This window comes from Phascolarctos cinereus, unplaced genomic scaffold, assembly GCF_003287225.1.
Source record: "Phascolarctos cinereus isolate Bilbo 61053 unplaced genomic scaffold, phaCin_HiC Scaffold_9;HRSCAF=440, whole genome shotgun sequence".
In the NCBI taxonomy this organism is placed as follows: domain Eukaryota; kingdom Metazoa; phylum Chordata; class Mammalia; order Diprotodontia; family Phascolarctidae; genus Phascolarctos; species Phascolarctos cinereus.
This window is the reverse complement of record NW_027556402.1, coordinates 45089920-45110865: the sequence shown is the minus strand read 5'-3', so window position 1 is coordinate 45110865 and position 20946 is coordinate 45089920. Positions and strand designations below refer to the sequence as shown.

Genomic DNA, 20946 nt, shown 5'->3' with positions numbered 1-20946 from the left:
CAAGTAAGGAATGAAGCTTCAGAGACACCAAAACTGTAGGAATTTCGATACTGCAGAGATGAATGGGGATAGAGGGCAGGGCTGATAGTTGGGAAAAGGGGAGTTTCTGAGTGGTGGGTAGCCCATAAAAGTATATAGGTAACTAATGTTAAAAAAAAGGGTTTATTGAATAATATACATTCATTTACTACCAACATCACAGAATTTTTGCTTCAATAATTTGTTTTGGTGGCACTATTAAAAGATAAATTTAGATATGATATTTGGTCTCAGGTTTGATAATATAAAAACTGGAGTGTCCTAGTTACAAAAGAAGGAAATCGACTGAAAGTGAGGCCTTCCAAATTAAAAATATTTGACATATGTAGTCCTTTAAGATGTGCAAAGTGTCCCCAACCTTGTGCTAAGATTGTATTAATTTTACATACTGAGATTGTTGCTCTATATACACTGAAATAGGTTAAGTGAATTACCCATATTTATCCAAACCTAGAATAGCTAGGAAATGTTTGAGATGGGATTCAGACTCAGGTCTTCCCGATTCTATGTCCGTTGCTCCATGTACTATGGCAGAATTGGAGGGAGTGGGTGAGGAATCAGAGGATGGTGGAGTATCTTGGGGAGAAGGCCTGGGTAAGTGAAAGAATTATATGTGGATTAATAGAGTTGAAATTGACCTCAGGGCCACAGTCATGGTTGTTTCTTTGGTGGTGATGGGGTCATAGGCTCATAGATTTGGAATTGAAAAAGATTTTACAGATCATCTAGTTTAAACTCTTTGTTTTACGGATGAGGAAACTGAGGCTTAGAGAGATTAAATTATTAGCACAAGGCCACACAGATAAAATAGCCTCAAGATTCAAACTCAGGTGCTCAGATCCAGCATTCTTCACTGTATCCTGATGGGGAAGTAGATGTGGGTAGTAAGGCACATGGTTTTGTTACAGAATCAGGTTTCCTAAGCAAAGAAAGGCTCCAAGAATCCTCTCCAGAGCAGGATCTAGAACTGCTGGCCCTGGTATAACACTGTAAGTGGGTGAACTTAGTTGAAGGTCCCTCAGCTGGATTTATTTGTAGTTGTCAGACTGAGCAGAATGGAGTGGAGCAGCTGAATAAGCCTTCTGCTGCATCCCATGCTAATGTCTGGTGCTGATGGCAGCACCAGCAGTGGATTGAAGGTTCTAGTGCTCCTCATTATAGAGCAGGGGCTTTCAGTCTGGAGAAGTCTATGGGCTCCTCAGAAGGGTGTTTTTAAATACATGCAGTAATACACAGGATTACCATTATAGAAAAGCAATTATATTGAAATACAGTTATAGAAATATTTTTTTTAAAAAGTCCATGTGCCCCAAGTTGAGGAGCCTTGATTTAGAGAACAAAGCCAGCCGTAATGAGGTAGACTCTGAAATAGGCTTTCTACCAGTCACAGGCTGTACTACAGCTGTTCTTCAGGTGGTGTGTGGATAGAGTGCCTGCCTAGAGTCAGGAAGACTCATCTTCCTGAGTTCAAATCTGGCCTCAGACACTCGCTAGCTGTGACGCTGGGCAAGTCACTTAACCCTATTTGCCTCGGTTCCTCATCTGTAAAATGAGCTGGAGAAGGAAATGTCAAATCATTCTCTGGCAAGAAAACATCAAATGGCATCATGTAGAGTTGGACATGACAGAAAAACAAGTGAACAACAACAATAACCACGGAATGCTAGAGTGTCTGTCCTAGCTCGTAGTGTGGCTGCCGTCTCTGGGGCAGGGTGAAGCATTGGGACTTAGGAGCATTGTAAGCTTGGAGGAGTAGAAGCGAGAGGGGAAGTACTGATTGGGGCCGGCGTGGTGGCCTTTAGAATGTGCAGAAAGACATCTGGAGCATAGCTTCACTGAGCTGGAGCTGGAAGGAGGCTTAGAAGACGTCTAGTCCAAAGACTCTCTTGTCACAGGTGAGGAGACTGAGGCTCAGCAAAGTGAAGTGACTTAGCACCACATGTAGTTGGCACTTAGTATATATTTATTGAATTAAATTGAATATGTCATGTGACTAAAAAAATACAGACGTATTGGGTCCAGTATCAAAATGACTTCCTTTTGAGAGGAGTGATTTAGGAGGTGACAGCAGTGGGTTTGAGGGCGGAATCCAATTTTGTGTTACACAGAAAACTTTAGCTTGAGATTGGGACTTTCTTGACATTACAGTGAGCCGAGGCCTGAGTTGTTGATTATAGCTAACTTAAGAATGAGGGTTGGGACAAGGCAGAGGCTAGGAGAAGCCCTGTGAGGCCTGGATGATTGGCAGTGGGGTAGGGGTAATGGCACACTTAGATTGTCACGGTGACTGCAAGCAGTTTTCAGTCCCATGGGGGTCACACAAATAGGCTTTCCTCATGCAGCCAATAGTGATTAGAACCCCTGTTATTTGCACTTTGGAGTGTGGTTGTTTGGGAGACAAAAATAATGTTTTAGGGCTGGTTTATAACAATCCCTTTTTCTACATTTATTCCTAAATTATGTCCATTTCCTTTATGATGGGTTGTTTTTCTGTGCAAAATGTACACGTGTGAGGTGGCGTAAGGGGCATAGTTCTCCTTCCCGCCCCCATCCCAGAGGCTGTTTTAATTTAAAACCAGCAAGGATGCTCAAGAGAGGAGCAGTAATCGCACCTTTGGAGAATTGCAAGCATGGGGTGCAGCCGCGTACTTTCACGTCTTGTTAGTCACACTCCCTGGAGTTTCATTTCGATCATGAAATGACTGTTTTATACGTAATCACTGGAAGCTGCTGCTGCTCTTGCCTTTAGTTCAAGCAGTGGATTTGCTTCTTGAAGAGAGACTTGGGAAAAAGACCCTTGATAGAGTTGGTTTTTTAAAAATTATTTTTAGACGTATGAGAACACACCAAACAAATCCACTCAGACGTTTTAAATGGTTTGCAGTTTATTTTAAAAAAATCCCTTTTTTATGCTGTCTTTGGATTTAGCCTTGTAGGTCATTTGATCCATAAGACACTTGGTATCATATTCATAGACGATATCAGTGTCATGTGAATATACTGGCAGTTCTAAGCATGCAGTAGGTGCTCAATGATTAATTGTTGGTTGCAGTTTGGTTCTGTTATCACCTCTTCCTGCAGTTTTATTTTAATCTTCTGGCCAGGCAATCTAGAGCAACACTCAGAAAGCATGTCTTTATCACAGTGATCACCAGACATTTATTAAGGGCGCTGGCCTGGACTCTGGACATGCAGTAACAAAAATTAAACAGCTCCGGCCCTCTGGGTACTTGCATTATGTGTGTGAACGTATATCTAAATCTATATATCTACACATATGTACACATACCTATGTGCACATAAACATACATATGCAGACCCCACATATGTGTATATGTATATACACCCCCATGTATAGATATATATATCTATATAGATATATAATTATAGATAAGTAAAAAATATAGATGTATAGATAAATATAGATATTTATATAGACATAGATATTCACATAGATAGATATATAATATAAAAATATAGATATATAGATATAGATCTCTATATAAATACAGATATAGATAAATACAAATTTAGATATATAGATATATCTATATAGCTGAATATTTATATAATATAGAGATACACAGATAAATTAAAAATACACGCATCCATTATATACACATTAAACCACACAGAATGTGTACAAAGTAAATACAAGGGGATTTCTGGTGGTGTTTGAGCTGTGCTTTAAACGATGGTGAGGATTTTAAGAGACAAAGGTGAGGATGGAGTGTATTCCAGGCCTGAGAGGCAGCCTGAACAGATGGAATATGTGTGTGAGTAACCCCAAATGGACCAGTTTGGTGAGACTGTCGAGTAAGCAGAGAGGAGTAATGTGTAATAAGTCTAGAAAGGTAGGCTTGAGGCAGATTGTAAAGGACCTTCAAAACCGACTGGAGGAGTTTGTATTTTATCCTGGGGAACCACTGGAAGTTTTTGAGTAAGGAAGAGACAAGGCTGGACCCTGGGGAACCACTGGAAGTTTTTGAGTAAGGAAGTGACAAGGCTGGACCCTGGGGAACCACTGGAAGTTTTTGAGTAAGGAAGTGACAAGGCTGGACCCTGGGGAACCACTGGAAGTTTTTGAGTAAGGAAGTGACAAGGCTGGACCCTGGGGAACCACTGGAAGTTTTTGAGTAAGGAAGTGACAAGGCTGGACCCTGGGGAACCACTGGAAGTTTTTGAGTAAGGAAGTGACAAGGCTGGACCCTGGGGAACCACTGGAAGTTTTTGAGTAAGGAAGTGACAAGGCTGGACCCTGGGGAACCACTGGAAGTTTTTGAGTAAGGAAGTGACAAGGCTGGACCCTGGGGAACCACTGGAAGTTTTTGAGTAAGGAAGTGACAAGGCTGGACCCTGGGGAACCACTGGAAGTTTTTGAGTAAGGAAGTGACAAGGCTGGACCCTGGGGAACCACTGGAAGTTTTTGAGTAAGGAAGTGACAAGGCTGTACCTGTGCTTTAGAAATATGACTTTGGAAGCCATATGAAAGATGGATTGGAGAGGGAAGAGATTGAGGTAGAGACACCGATCGGGGAGATATCAGGAGAGTCCTGGAAACAAAGTTTAAAGGCTTGGCCCAAGTAGAGGAACGGATGCAAGAGATGTTGTGAAGGTAGAATCCACGTGATTTGGCATACGATGGGGATGTATGGGGGAGAATTGAGGGAAAGTGTGGAATTGAGAATGACCCTGAGGTTACAAAGCTGGGTGACTAAGATGATGTTGATACTTTGTACAGAAATAGGGAAGTTAGGGAGAGAAGTGGGGTTTGGGGTAAGATAAAGAGTTGTTTCAGATGCCTCTAGGACATCCACTTGGAAATGCCCCAGAAATAGTTGGTGATCTTTTGTAAAGAGATGTGCAAACATAAGTGTCTTTTTCCCCCTCATCATACATAGGAGAATGGCATTCCTACAAAGAAAGCTCGGACCAGTGAGCATGAGGTATGTCTAGAGGCTTTTGTTTTTTGTAGATAACTTTCATTGTTTAAGATCATCATAACAATCATGCCTGATATTTGTATAGTGCTCTAAAATGTTTTTGCTTGTGTCTCTGATTTTGTGCTTCTCATAGTTCTGTGAGGCATGTAGAGTGAATGTTGTCATCCGATTTTGTAGATGAATAACCTGAGAAACAGGTTGATTTGTTCTGGTCAAAGAGTAAGGGCTTATATTTAAACCTTAGAGGAAACCATTTTATTTTAAGAACCTGAGAGAAGCAGTTTGGTTAGTAGTGGATAAGTCACTGGGCCTTGAGTCAGGAAGATCTGAGTTCAAATGTGACCTCACATTACTAGCTTTGTGTCCCTAGACAAGTTACTTAGCATATTTGAGCTTCAATTTCCTTTTCTGTAAAATCAAATAAGATAATGTACGTAAAGAGCTTTACAAACTTAAAAGCATTATGTACATGTTGGTAATGACTTTTACTACTGGCTGGAGTCATAAAATAGATACGTATTTGTGTGACTGTATACGTGTGTGTATACATATATACACTTGTACTTCATACATACACATATATCTTTATACGTGTATGTGTGTGTGTAGATATACACACATATGTGTATCATCTATCTATCTAAAAAATGTTCACTATGTAAAAACTGTGACCTCCTTGAGAGTGTGGGGCCTGTCTTTTGTCTTTCTCTGTATCCCCAGTGCTTAGCCTCATATATGGTGCACATAAGTGCTAGATAAATGCCTCCTGATCTATTAATTGATGTTCAGCTAATTTTTTCCTTTGTTGGAGGCAACATGGTGTAATGGAAAGGGGCATTCACTAGATTTGACCTCTGAAGGAGAGACCTGGCTTTGACCCAAGGCCAGCTGAATGATCCCTGGGCAAGTCACTTCATTTCTCAAGGACCCTGTCTCATCTTCTGTAAGATTAGGGTCATGTGAGTTGAACTGTTTACCTGACTGGGTTGTTGTGAGAAAAATGCTTTGTGGCTCTTAAAGCACTACTTGGGGGCACAGATTTAGAGCTAAAGGGTCATCTTGAGAGATCTCATCTTTTTGTTTTCCAGTTTTAGAAACTGAGGCCCCCCCAAAGGTTAAATGACTTGCCAACCTCACATGGGGAGTAGTAGTAGAGCTAGGATTCATACTAAAACCCCCTGACACTCACTCTCACTCTCTCCCTCTTCCTCTCCTTCCCTTCCTCTCCTTCCCTCCCTCCCTCCCTCCCTCCCTCCTTCCCTCCCTCCCTTCCTTCTTTCCTTCCTTCCTTCCTTCCTTCCTTCCTTCCTTCCCTTCTTCCTTCCTTCCTTCCTTCCTTCCTTCCTTCCTTCCTTCCTTCCTTCCTTCCTTCCTTCCTTCCTGTCCTTTCCTTCTTTTGCTTTTTACCAAGGGACATTTACAAAGGAATAGCAAGAACAAACATACAAACATCCCCCCCAAACCTGGGGACATTAAACCCCACATCCCACCCCATGACCATCTCATACACTGGGGAGGGGAAGGGAATTAGGTTCACAGCTTTGCACAGTCCCGTGTTCCATGTCCAAAGCCCTTCTTGGGCTGGCGTCCCCGGCACCCTGGTTTCTTAGGGCTTCCTCCTGGCTACAACACCTGGGCCTGGAATCCTGGCTTCAGGGTCCCCAGGGCTTGATTCCATGTCCCGTGGGAATTCTACCCTTATGCACCCAAAACTGAAAAGGACAAATGAGACAGGACAACCAGTTACCCAGAGCTGGCTTCTGGGGGCCCCAAGGTAGAAGAGGAGAGCAGGGGAAGGAAGCCTTCCCCTCTTACTGCTCAGTTCATGGCACCTATACTGTGGGTGAACTTGAATCTTCATGCTATCCGGAAGCAAAGGGAAAGAGCTCCAGCATCTTCTGTTAAATAATTACACTGAAGTCAGATGGAGAAACATGTTTTGTACTTGGTGACCAGCAGCAGGTGAGATAAGAGAGCAGTTTTGCAGGTAAATTGGATGAATGGAGACCTGGCTAATCTGTCCTCACCCAAAGGTGCCGGAGGACTGGCTGCTGCCCCACGTACTCAGAGCCCTGTCCTCACCACTATGGGAGCTGTGTGCACACAGTCTTCCCCTTCTTCCTGCTGTCTCTCCCCACCTGCAGGTCCCAGGCTTAGGATGCTGAAGGACTCAGACTGAGAGAGTTCAAGGGGGCTTGGGATTTGGGGAGAGTGCCCTTGGCTACTGACTGTTAGTACTGTTTCAGGAGTGGACTGGGTTATGTGGTAAGGAGGCTTTTGTGAGCTAACCAGTCGTTTAAAGGATTGCATCTTACAATATAGAGAGCAAGGACCATTTCATTCTGGTCTTTGTGCCTCTAGCCCCTAACATAGTGCCCAGTATGAGGCAGGTGCTTAGTAAGTGTTTATTGATTGATTCATTGGTTCATTGATTGATCAGTGGGCAAATACATTCAGAGTTCCAAACAACTAACTTAAAAATGAACTTTTAGGAAAAACAGATCAGAAAAATGTCATTTTTTTACCTTTGTTGTAAGCACATGCCTTTTACTGGAGAAGGGCAAGTAGGCAGGCTGGGAATAAGTCCTCAGTGATGAGAACTAGAATGAGAGAGGTTTTGGGGAAGCTTGTGCTTGGCCAGCTTAAAATTCAGCCCTCATCCATGGTCCTTTTGGCCTCATTCTGAGCTCTGTGAGTGGTTATGGTAGTTAGCATTGTATAAAACTCCATTTCTTGTCACTAGTGTGGTCTTCTCTGTTACCCTCTATGCATTCATCCAAAGCATTTGTTCTCTAGTAACCAGGCGTTCTGAGATGAATAAATTATGTGAACATCTGCCATTTACTTAGGTTTTCCTTTATAATGATGACTTCAGACATATTTAAACAGGTGCAGAGGTGCCTCACGAAAGAGCATAGAAAATGAAACATAATGGTGCGGCTGTGTCTGCAGTTGCTTGAGACGGGAGATGAGACATGCTCTGGGGGAATAATTGTTGAGAATTAGAGCAAGAAGAGAAATCCAGGCTCAGGTTTAGCCTTCCCCCTCTTATAACTAGCATGTGGCAGTCCTGCCATATGAATCCCTGAGCCACAGCTAGGGGCAGCTTCATAAAAACACCATTCAGTGCCTTTGTGTTTCTTTGTAGTTCCGTTTAATTGTGAGTAAAGAACTTTCTTTGTTTCAGCCTCTGAGAAACTTCAGACATGGCTTAAGAAAGCTCTATCTAAGCCATTATTTAGCAATGATGAGATTGGCTGTTAGAGCACTTCCTTTGAGTGACTTAGCCTTATCTTGAGAAGCTCTCTTGATAGGACCCCTGGGGGTGGGGGGTGGGGGTGAGGAGGCTTTTGAACTGACCATATTCCTAGAGCCACTTTTGATTGAAGCTATACTTGTATAACCATGCAGAGCATGAATAAAGTTCAGAAATGGTAAATGAAGCAATGTGCTTGTTTTGCAGCTAACTCTAGGGTCTCTTACCTTCTGGCTTGCAGAGTTTGGCAATACATTGGCTGAGACTACTCTTAATTGTGCTGCCTGTGAGATCAAATTTTAATGACTACTTCTACTAATTTTACATTTAATAATAATAATTTGTACATTGGTATAACATTTTATACTTTTCAAGTTTCAACTTTCCCCAAGCTTCCTTTCTTTTGATCCTTGAGATAGTCTTGTGAAGTGGACAGTTATTACCTAAAGATGGAGAAACTTCGCCTGAGAAGGTGAAGTGGTTAAATGGAGATGGGACTGGAGCCCCCATGCCTTCCAGCTCTATCCACTAAACTGCACCACAGACGGGATTCATTTCCAGATGTAACTTTTCTCTGTAGTAAGGGAGATTGGGAGAAGGGAGATCAGCGTTCAAATGCTGGCTTTACCACTTAGTAGTCATGTGACTATTTGTTTTCTCCTTTCTTTTCTTGTCAATGTTTATTCCATATGGGCAACTGGTCTTAAGTACTGGATGAGGCCATGCCCCCATTTTCAGATATCTGCTAAATAGCATCTTGGAATTTCATATAGAACTTAAAAAAAACACTCAATGACAACAAACAAAACCAGGTAATTTCACCTCACTCTACCTAATTTTACTTATCTGTCAGATGAGAGGATTGGGCAAAATAATCTCTTAGGTCTCTTCTAGCTCAGATCTTCTAGAATTCTCATCATAGCATCATAGATGTAGAGTCAGAACAGGCCTTTAAGGACCTCCTCGTTTGACAGATGAAGAAATGAGATCCAGAGAATGTAAGTGACTCTTTCAGGGTCACACAGGTATTCAATGACAAATCTACAATTTGACTTGAGGCCCTCTGACTTGAATTCCCGTGGTTGATGACACGGAAAATTGGAGAATGTAATTATATTTTTTAGACACTATTTTCCTCTTAGTTTTTAGGAAATTGAAGACTTTGGCTCATTGAATTGGAGTAAGAATTTTTCTTAGATGAGGTTAATGTTCATAGGAGAAAAAAAAACCTGAAGAATATTTTGAAGTACATAAATTGAGGTGTTATGAATTGATAGGTTTTAAATTCTTTTATTATTGTTATTATCACAGGCAGTGTTTAATATGGTTGTAGAAGTACCTCGTTGGACAAATGCCAAAATGGAGGTATGTGATTGAATGTATCCTACTAATATCAAAGGAAATTTTAACTTCATTATTAAGCATCCAAAACATATGTGGTCTTTTAGTTAAGCAGCTTCCCACAAAATTTAATATATTTGGCCATTGCTTTTTTTTAATGAGGACAAAAGTTACAATTTATGAACCTTTTTTGTTGGACTTATTTTCCATTTAGTTAAAAAAAAACTCTATTGATCTAAACTACCAATGTAATCTTGGGCCAATCACTTAACCCCCTTGGGCCTCCATTTCCTCATTTGTAAAATGAAGGGGTTGGAGTAGATGGCCTCTGAGGTCTCTTTCAGCTCTGCATGTAGGAGCCTGTGACCTGTGATGTCATCAGGATAGAGGACTTCCAGTGTGGACACTCCATCCACCATTGCAGATCTGTAACCCCTCGAAATTCATATTGTTAAAGTGTCACTGAAGGCCTGAAGTCACACAACTAATATTTTCCAGAGGCAGAACCTCAAGCCAGGTTGTCAGGACTCTAAAAATGGCCCCAGGATACATTAAAGAAAAAAAAAGTTTATGATTTAGTTATCAGGTAGGTGCAGTTGCACTTGTCCTTATCTGTTTTTTTTTTCCAGCGCAAATCTGTTAACTTAATTTTGTATAGTAAATGACCTATGTATCTGAGAATGGAACTGACCCTTCTCCTCCCCCATGCTCCCCTCCACCTTGAGAAATGGCAAACACTGTTTTCAAGGGTGACCTGAGCAGCCACTGAGTTATATTTAGCTCAGTGACAGCCCTGAAATCTGTTTATTTGGGAGTAATGCCAGATTTGGTTTCCAAGGACTTAATTCTCCCTTTAGATTTTGCTCATGCGGGAGTGATGGAGTTTTCCAGGGTAATGCTTGATTTACGATGACTATCTAAGAACATCTGCTCTTCTGCTGATTAGTCATTTTGAATCTTCTTCACAAGAAGTGAGCCTAGAAGATGTTCAGACCAAGGCCCCTCCAGAGCTTCCCCTCACACTCTTCATGAAGTATTCAGCAAGACCACTTGCAGAGCAAAGTAGGATGTAATTTATGGCAACTGTTTCTGTTGAGTTATCCAAAGCGTTCCTACTTTCTAGTATTTCTAGTGTTAATGTTAATTCTAGCTTTTAAATTAGGGATGTTTCTTGTAGGTCTTTTTCTCAGAATGTATGGAAGTCAACCGTTGCCGGCACCTCCTGCACCTGTTTATAATGATCAGCGGTTATTAGGGTTTTTAATAATAATAATAATAATAATAAACAACACTAGATTATTCCTCTCTTTATGCAATATTTCACAGTGTTTTCCTCCTTTGCCTAGTAAAGGAAGTCACAGGATCCCAAAATCTGAAACTTCACCCAATGTAAATAATTTTCTCCATCAAGCATACTAATGCTTATTTTTATTGATTTGATATCATGGGTAATTTTTTTCCCTTTCAGTAATTTGAAACTATTTTAGTGAAGCTTAGTAGAAATGTGACTTTGAACCAGCCAGCTGGACCATGGCCTCCTAATTTTATCATAACATTGATTTAAAAAAGCTTAAGATGAGCAACAGAAAAAGTAAGTTGACTAATCTTACTCTGTTGACCATCCCAATCTTCCTACTTGTTGGATTTTTGAGATTGATAGGCTTGTAAAATCTCAACATTTCTTTTTCAGACATTCTTTTCCAAGCCTGTAAAGATTAGCTTGTAAATTTGTAGTAAATGAATAGTCTTGATTTTTTTTTTAGCCTATGACATGAATAGATTATGTGAACTTTGTTAGTCTAAAAATATCAGACTTTTAAAGAACTTTTCAGCCTCTTGGATAGAGGATTAATTGCTATTCATTTGACTTTTTTTCCTTTTTTTTCCTATGATCTCTTTAGATTGCCACGAAGGAGCCATTGAATCCCATTAAACAAGATATAAAGAAAGGCAAGCTACGTTATGTGGCAAATATCTTTCCTCACAAGGGTTATATATGGAATTATGGTGCCCTCCCTCAGGTAACATTTTTGTTATAATGGCGAAACTTTTCTGTCTTCTGAGTAAATTGCCTTATAAATCCTGTGTGCTGCGTGAATTTAAATCAGCTGTAAGGATATATCTGTTTGAGAGATTTGTAAATTTGATTTTTTTAATGCAAAGTTTTATTATATCAATAAATTTTGTTCTAAATCATGTGTATTTCCACAAACAATTTCATGGAGTTAAGCATTTAGGAAAACTCCAACTTGGTATTTTATATGTATTTTTCCCTGTTTTGGACATGACTCTACCATGTTAGTCAAAACTGCTTGAGCCAAATTTTATTTACAGTCTTCCCTTTGAATGTGAAACATGCAATATATTTATGTAAAAGATTCTTTTTACATCTTTGACAGAGAGTGGTGTGTTTTCTTCTCAACTGATTTTTCTCTTTCCCTGACCTCATTAGGAATTAGCTTAGTAAACTTATTCACTTCGACCGTTCAGTGTTTGGTGTTTATAATCTTTAAGTGGGGAACAGTGAAAAGGAGGGAAATGAGCACTGAGGTAGCATTGTGAGTAATGGGAAAGCAGCATCTGCCTTTCTCCCTCTCTCCCTGCTTCTTTTCTTGTCTCCTACACTCCTTTGCTTGCCTTTCATGCTATTTCCCTCCCAATGAGGAGGTGACTCCTTCCAGAGCACAAGAATGAATAAAAATGAAAATGTACCGAGTTGAGCCCTACTGGACCTAGAAACATCTGCCTCCGTGTTTACATAGGCCATTGGAACCCCCGTCTGTCTGGAGATGGGAGTTTTTGTTTGTTGTCGCTGAGTTTTTGGGTTTTTTTTTGAAGTTCTGTATAAAATTCCAAGATGCTATTTAGCAGATATCTGAGAATGGGGCATTGCCTTCTCCAGCCCTTAAGACCAGCTGCCCATGTAGAATAAACATTGACAAGAAAAGAAAAGAGAAAACAATTTTCTGAAGAGCCAGGCTGTCTTTGATGCAGTCAGGCCACCCACGTGGATACATTCTAGGGTAAAATGGTGTGCTGAAAGGAATTAGAATTCCTACTGAAGTCATGGAAATAGCAGGTTTCTCTGTCAGCCTTGCGGCCTGAAAATGCAGCCTGGTTGACCTATGAGTAAGTGAAAGGGGCTGTGAAAGGCTGAAGGGGGCAGCCTTGATCACATAGGTGGGCCAGAACACCATGTAGGAGGAGAAGAATGCGTGAAGGAAGGGGGCTGATAAACTCAGGCAACTTAGCTCTTTTAAATCCTGTCAATTAGATATTCTCCTATGGGAACATTTGCATTTAATGCATTTTTATCTGACATACTAATTTAATTGAGACCCGGGCAGGTAGTAGGTAGAGAGCTCATTGATATTGGAGCCAAGCAGACCTGAGTTCAAGTCCCATTTTTTTTACACATCCTGATTGAGTGACACTGAGTAGTCCTTTCTTTATCTTCAAAGAGCTCCAGCAGCTTTCCAAAATTATAAGTTACTTAGAAGGTGAAAGGTTTTTCCTCCTTTGGAAATTCCCTTTACCAGTGACATAACAAGGCTAGCTAGCCCCTGTTCCTGTTAACTTAATTAGGTGCTGCTTTTTTTTTTTTTTCCTCCTGGAAATATGGACTCTTAAGTTGCCCAGTATCGTGTAGTTTTTGCATTTGATTCTTCTGGGATTCTAGGTGAAGGGTCTCATAGCTTGACATATGTGACTTTTTCCTGGGTTACTTCTAGTACTAGCATTTAAGTATCGAATGTGAAGGAGTTGCTTTGGCTGGGAATATCCTAGGATTTAGGGCTGGAAAGACCTTAGAGGTTGTCTTATTCAGCTTCCTCATTTTACAGTTGAGGAAACTGAGACCCGGTGAGGTTAAGTGGCTTGTTTGAAGTCACAGGTAGAAAAATGTTAGGAGGTGCAATATGAACCTTTTCCCCCTGTGTTACTCAGTCTACTCTGAGTTCAAAGCCAGTAAGTTGGCTTTTGTGATCATATTTTTTATTTTATATAGCAAGTAATTTCGCAGAGTTGCTTATAGCGAAGGAGTATAGTTTTCTTTTTTTGTTTGTTTTAATATATAATGGGTTTTTTATTATTATTATTTTCAATGACTACATATTTTAACATTTTATCAGTTTCATTTTTTTATATAAATTTATTTATTTTTAGCTTTCAACATTCACTCCCACAAGTTTTTGAATTCCAAATTTATACCCCATCTCCCCCCTCCTCCCACCCCAAGATGGCATGCTTTCTGAATATCCCTTCCCCTAGTCTGTCCTCTCTTCTATCTCTCTCCCCTTCTCTTATCCTCTTCCCCTTCTATTTTCCTGTAGGGCAGGATAGACTTCTGTACCCCATTTCCTGTATTTCTTATTTCCCAGTAACATGTGAAAACATTTTTTTTAAACATATGTTTTTAAAACTTTAGGTTTCAAATTTTCTCTCTTCTTCCTCCCCACCCACCCTCATTGAAAAGGCAAGCAACTCAATATAGGTTGTATATGTGCAGTTATGCAAAACATATCCATAGTAGACATGTTGTGAAAAACTAACTCTATTTCCCTTAATCCTATCCTGCCCTCCCATTTATTCTATTCTTTCTTTTGACCCTGTCCATCCTCAGAAGTATTTACTTCTGATTACTCCCTTTCCCAATCTGCTCTCCTCTCTATCATCCCCCTGCTCTCTTGTCCCCTTCTCCCCCTATTTTCCTGTAGGGTAAGACAGATTTCTATACCCAATTGAATGTGTTTGTTATTCCCTCCTTAAGCCAAATCCTATGAGAATAAGATTCACTCATTCTCTCTCACCTTCCCCCGTTTCCCCTCCACTGTAAGAGACTTTTCTGTTTTTTTTTTTTGTGAGATAGTTTACCCCATTCTACCTCTCCCTTTCTTCTTCTCCGAGTATAATCCTCTCTCATCCCTTAATTTTATTCTCCAGATATGACCCCTTAATCTTCAACTCACCCTGTGCCCTCTATCTATCTATCTACATATACATACATATAATTTTTTTTCCTCCAACTAAAGGAGCATAGTTTTCAAAGAAAAATGGAGGTGATTATGGCAGCTTCTCCTTCAGCCTTGTCTGAAATCAGTATAGGGAATCCCTGAGTTACACTTCATGAAGAATAAGAACTTGAATTCATTGAGTTTGCAAAACAATTTCCTTAGAATAGTCCTGTGAGGTTGGTAGCTTGAATATTGTTAGTCCCATGAGCAGACTGAAGCTCAGGGTCCTACAGATAATGTAGTCGCAGAGCCAAGACTTGAACCCAGGTTCTTTCTCTCCAAACAGGTGCTGTTCTTCATACAGTGCTGCTCATATATGTAAACACAAACATTTATTAGGTTATTGCTGCATGCAGAGCTCTCTGCCGAGCTCTGGGGGACATACAGAGCTTACCTAAGATAAGGTTTCTGTGCTCCTCAAGTTTATCTTTGAGGAGGGGAATAGGATATGAACACAGATAGCTACAAGGCATTTACCCAAGTTTGCTTATCAAAGAGTTGCCCAACAAATTGCCTTTGAGGCTTGAGGAGAAGGGATATCAGGGAAGCCTTGTGGAGGAAATGATGACATTTGGGTTGGGTTTTAAATGATGAGGACAGTTTAAGAGGCAAAGAGGCAGGGAGGGTGTTGCAGGCGTAGGAGATAGTCTGAGTGGAGGCAGAAGAGTGCAGGGTGTGCCTGGGGGACAGAAGGCCCAGTGTGTCTGGACTGGGAAAGGCTTTTTGTAGAAGGTGACAATTTAGCTGAGACTTGAAGGAAGCCAGGAAAGACAAGAGCTGGAGATGGGGAGGGAGAGCAATCCAAGGATCGGGAACATCCAGTGAAAATGCATGGAGTTGGGAGATGGATCGTCCTATGAGAGGAACAGCAAGGAGGCTAGTGTCACTGAATCATAGAATCTCTGGAGGCTGGGAAGGTACAAGAAGGGGTCAGATTGTGACGGGTTTTGAAAGCCAAGTATGGGATTTTCTATTTGATCCTAGAGGTCACAGGGAGCCACTGGGGTTTTTATTGAATATGGAGGGAAGGGTGACGTGGGCACATCCCTTTGGTAGCAGAGTAGAGGATGGAGTGGAGTGGGGAGACTTGAAGTGAGGAGAGCCATCAGATGAGTTCACAAGACTTTGGTGTTCCCTCCTTGCCCTGCACAGCTGAATGCATTGTCACATGGAAACAGTATTATAAATGTGGTTAAGCCCCATTATACCACTGCTGGTCCTTGGGCTAATCCTAACTTCTTTGAACCTCAGTTTTGTCATTTGTAAAGGGCTAGGGTATGGACTGGACCTGTGATTTTAATGGTATGGCATTCCCTCTATCAGTGCAGATCTGTACCTGCTCCAGGCCAGAGTCTTGTGGTCCAGTCTTATCTGACTTTTTGTAAGCCCATGGACCTTAACCCACCAATACTGGCCATTGGGTTTTCTTGGCAAAGATACTGGAGTAGTTTGCTATTTCCTTCCCTGTGGATTAAGACAAACGGAGTTTAAGTGACGTGCCCAGAGTCACACAGCTAGAAATATCTGAGGCCTAATTTGAACTCAGGTCTTCTTGACTCCAGGCCCAGCACTTTATCCACTGAACCACTTAGCTGCCTCATAGGCTTAAAGAGTTGCTTACAGCACTGAGACGTGAAGGGACTTGCTTAGGGTCATGTAATTTGTCTATGTGTCAGGCAGGGCCTGAACCCAGGTGTTTTTGGCTTCAGGATTGGCTCTCTGCCCACTACCCTGCACTGCCACATTTGTAAAATAATGGCAAAAAATATTTGCGCTCCCTTCCTGCTGTTTGGGGAGCAAATGAGCTACTGGATGCAAAGTTCGGTGTAACCATAGAGGGTTACCCAAGTATAAATTATTTAAACGCAACTTTCGGTACACTGAGCAGAATAGTCTGCCGTGATAAGCTAGTCCCGGTATTCTACTAATGTGAATAGTGAAACATGTTAGCCACATGGAACAACAATATGGGGGGAACCATTTCGACACCTCTCTCTACTTTGAGGTAGTCCTGCACTCTCAGTATTGGGGAAATTTAATTGGGTATTTTTTTAGTATAGGATATTTCTTTGTTACAATGATCCTACCTTTAGTCACTGGTTAGTAGGAAACTTTGGTTTTGGCTTAAAGGATGTTTTGAGTCTTTTCCAATCCTAAATAATCCATCCCTCTTATTCATAATTTGCAGGAACAATGTCTGCTCTAGGTAGAATCTCATATAAGTATTACCAAATAAAACATGCAAGATAAGTGACTTCTAGAATATGGAAAGGCCGTTAGCTGCATTTCCTCTTGTTCCCCAGGCCATGTTCGGTAGGGCACTCCTTGCTTAGGCCAAGAACAGCATAGCTTAATGATGAGCAAGGCTTTTAAGAATAACCCAAAGAAAGCGCTTTGTGCACCTTAAAGCGCTCCATGAATGTTATTATCATTATTAATTGGAGACAGTCACTTGAGGAAGTCAGGTAGCTGTTTCTCTTTGCTTGATGCATTTATTACTCAGGTAACACTTTGTGTTCAGCTGTCTTGGCTTATGTTATACTTGGTGCGGGATTTTGCTCTTCTCCTATGATTTGGCTCGTAATGGGAGGAAATTTGTACAGAGCAGTTACCAAGCCAACCATGCTTAGCAGAACGCTCAAGCAGTGAAATGCTGCTTAAGTGGCTGTCTCTCCACTTAACTTGTGATTCACCAGCGTGCTGTCATTATCCCAAACTCGCAGCCCTTTAGACCTTCAGAAGTAATAGCTTTTCCTGCTGAAACAGTAATATCTCCCCAAAGTTGTAGCTAGCATTGGCCAAAAATCATCCTTGGTTTTCCCTGAGGTACTAAAATTAGCCACATGTGACTAATTGTCTTCCAATTGTACTTCTCTGTGTAAGTGCTTAAAGAGCCTCACTAAGTGGAGACCCCCCCCCCAGCTAGATGATTAGATGATACCCAAGGATGGCTTCAGATGTCTGTTGTCTAAGGGAAATCTTGTTTGAATCCACATGATAATTTTCCTCCATTGGTACTGAGAATCCTAATATTTCCTCTTGAATAAATATAGTGTCTTACGTGAAAAGCTAAAGGCATTTCAGGTTGAAGGGAGGACTAGATTGGAAAGCAGCATTATGGATGAAGACATAAAAGTACAGAGGGCGACAGATGTTTGTCATTAAACAAACATGGGAAGGAGCAGGTCGAGACTGAAGGGAAGGCAGACACCCAACATTTACTTAGAGCTAAGAAGTAATAGCCATCATGATGATCACGACAGAAGACCAGGAAAGGCGGCATGATTCACAGGGTGCTGGATTTGGAACCAGAAGACCTGGATTCAAATCTTGGCCCAGCTTTTACTACCTGTGTGACCTTGGGCAGTTACATAATCTCTGTGGGCCTCAGTTTCCTTATCTGCAAAATGAGGTCAAACTTGTCCGAGCCTTTGGCATCCCGGCCAACTCTATCTGCGATCCCATGAAGTTGCTGATGCCGTAACTTGAGGAGCTAACTTAGATTAGAGATGTAGGCTAGGTAGAGGGCAGGAAACGCTGGCATCTGCGGATTAGTGAGAAGAAAAGCGTGTCCTCCAGACAGTCTTTCGGAGCTTCCTTCTCCAGAGGTGCCCCGGCTTTCTTCTTGGCCAATGGCAGTTGGTCAGGCCTGATTTTCAGGGCCTACATTTGCCCTCATTTCCCACAAGAGGGCATGCTCGCAAAGCTTTTGATTCTCTTCATGTCCCTGCCCTGGAGACTCAGATACCTTACAATTTCAGGTCCTTAGATATCATCTGGTCCAGTACCCTCATTTGATATAGGGAAACTGAGGATTTGAGAAGTGAAGTGAGGCGCCCAGGGCCACGCAACGGGTTAGTGACTGCATCAGGACTAGAACTCGGGTCTCCTGACTGCCAGGCCACTTTTCTTTCCATAATCCCATTCTGAGGTGTGGACAAAAGGCAGAAATTCAGAAAAGAGAAAGAGGATCGCACAATCAGGAAGGGAACTCAGAGGCCAGCCTTCTCATTTGACAGATGAGGAAACTGAGGCACAGTGAGGTGATGTGGGTTGTTTAGGGTCACACAGCCAAGGAAGCGTATAAGATGGGATTGAAACCCATGTCCACTAGACTCCGAGCTTAGTGTCTATCCATTATGTCAGTTTGCAGAAAAAGAGTTAGCAGCTTAGCAGTGAAAAGGCTGAGTTCAGTACTCAAAAATTGAACATATGGGTCTCCAAGTCTGTTTTGTATGAACATCACTAAAGAAACGCACAACATCAGCGGTTATGATAAAAGTAAAAAGTTAAGGGCTGATAAGTGAAAGAGAAGTTAAGTAGATTTCGGTTGCAAGCTAAGGAAGACATTTTATAACAGTTGTTACTATTCAGCAATGGGATGTGAAGTAGCAAACTCCTCTCCATTGAGAGTATTTAAACAGACTTTGTACGTCATCTTTCAGGGAAATTGTAGAGGGAATCTTTGCTTTGGCTGGGATGTGGATTAGATGAGTCTTCAGGTCCTTTCCAACTTGTCACGTTTTTATAACATTTTCACCTTGGTCGTTGAAAAGTGAAGGAAGCAAAGAGAAAGAAACAATGGAAAGACAAAGAGCATGGCTATAGACGGAGCTTGAAGAGATCTTAGAGGTCGTCTAGTTCAACCCCCTCATTTTGTAGATGAGGAAGTTGAGGTGACATGAGTTGCCCAAGGCCGTTTGGAGAGTAAATGATTTGCCTCCAAATAGAGGATTTGAAAATGATTAGGCTTTCTCAGGAAAGATATTGCTCGAGATTATGAGATTAGATAAAGGACTTTGAGATGAATGATGTGAATTGAGTGGGTATAGAAAATTTGGTGTGGGGAATATAGGTCATTGGAATTGGTTGGTTGATTTTGTTTCGATTGGTTGGGTCCATTTTGTTCCACAGTAGTCTGTAGGAAAGATACCTGAGTAGGTAGAAATTCTGTCTATACCTAAGAATGTATATGAATGTGCAATGTGTAAAGTACAGTGGACTACGACCCGCTGTATGACCTGGGCAAGTAACTGGATTTCCCTAGGTCTCAGTTTCTTCATCGGAGGTGCTGACTAGATGCCAACTGTAAAGTGCCTTCCGCTTCTAAAATTCAGGGAATCTGTTATCAGTCCCAAAGGAGGGAACAGTGATATATGGAATCCAGAATTTTAAATAGGCCTGATAAATGAAAAGGGCACTGGAATTGGACTTGGAGTCCTAGTTTGAAGTTTCTGGCACCAGCACTTCCTGTTTTCTTATCTCTAAAATCTCTAAGGCCCCTTCCAGCTCTGAATCTGTGCGTGTCCCTGTCTTCTGGCAGTTTAAATTAACAGGATAATGTAATTATTGTTATTAATGATGATGATGATGATGATGACCTGTGATTTCATTGAGTGTTAGGTGAGGAAACTCCCTCTAACAATGCTTGTTAGCCACTTTTCTATAACTTGCTGTCATAGCTGCCTAGAGAAGGGGTATCAAACTCAAAGAGAAAGGAAACCATGTGTAAGGATCCCTGCAGGGCTGCATATTGACTTAGAAAACCATATATTAACATTATCTATCTTCTTTTTTATTTTTTTTATTTTGTTAAATATTCTCAATTACATTTTAATCTCCTTCAAGCCGCAGGGAGTATTGCAGGCTGCATGTTTGAGATCTCTAATCTCGAGCACCAAACAGCAAAAATGTGCACACACATAATTTTGGAGACCAACAGGATGCAATCTTTTCTCAAGTTTTAGAAGAACCAGAGAATTTAGGAATGTCCTGTAGGCGCGTGAAAACCTCCAGCAGACACGGGGGTAGAGATGGAAGATTTCTGTGAATGGAGTAAAATGGGGGAAAAATATAGATGTGGTCTTGCTTTTACTTAGTTCATATTACTCAAGGAAAGACTGGGTTTCTTCTGGTACAAGATATTTAAAAGGCACAAAGTTTGTTCTCCTCCAAGCCTACCCCCTCTCAACTCAAATAAAGTGCCAGCTCAGCTGTTACTGCTACACGGGGACTGATTAAAGTCCAAATTCTGGCTGGCAGAGGAGGGCAGGGGCACGGTATGGGAACTGGAAACGAGAATATAAGTTTAGACGCTGACTAAGCTTGAAGAAACGTGTGTGTCTGGGAACACCACCCACTTCCAGATGTGATTGTACAGACAAATGGCAGTCTGAGGAGGAAATATTGTAAAATCTGCTGCAATTGTAGTAGGAGTTATGGATGTACTGGCATATTGGCCTTGAGCCTATGTGAAGCCTCAAAGGAAGAGAATCTTTCCATTCACATTGTGGATACCTGCAAAACTTCATGGTCACAGGGCAAAGGGAGAGGTTGTTGGAGTGGGAGTTTGGTC

At 41.3% G+C, this 20946-nt stretch overlaps 1 protein-coding gene across 3 annotated transcripts in view; it reads left to right on the top strand.

Annotated features, from left to right (window-relative positions):
• The window catches only part of PPA2 (inorganic pyrophosphatase 2), a 117411-nt gene that overhangs the window by 11914 nt on the left and 84551 nt on the right, over positions 1-20946 (top strand). For 2 of the 3 annotated variants that reach the window (XM_020974747.2, XM_020974745.2), the window contains exons 3-5: positions 4941-4985; positions 9550-9603; positions 11481-11600. In XM_020974747.2, the coding sequence (XP_020830406.1) occupies positions 4941-4985; positions 9550-9603; positions 11481-11600 (219 nt within the window). The remainder of the gene's footprint in view (positions 1-4940; positions 4986-9549; positions 9604-11480; positions 11601-20946) is intronic. The other variant, XM_020974746.2, reaches the window with a different exon arrangement.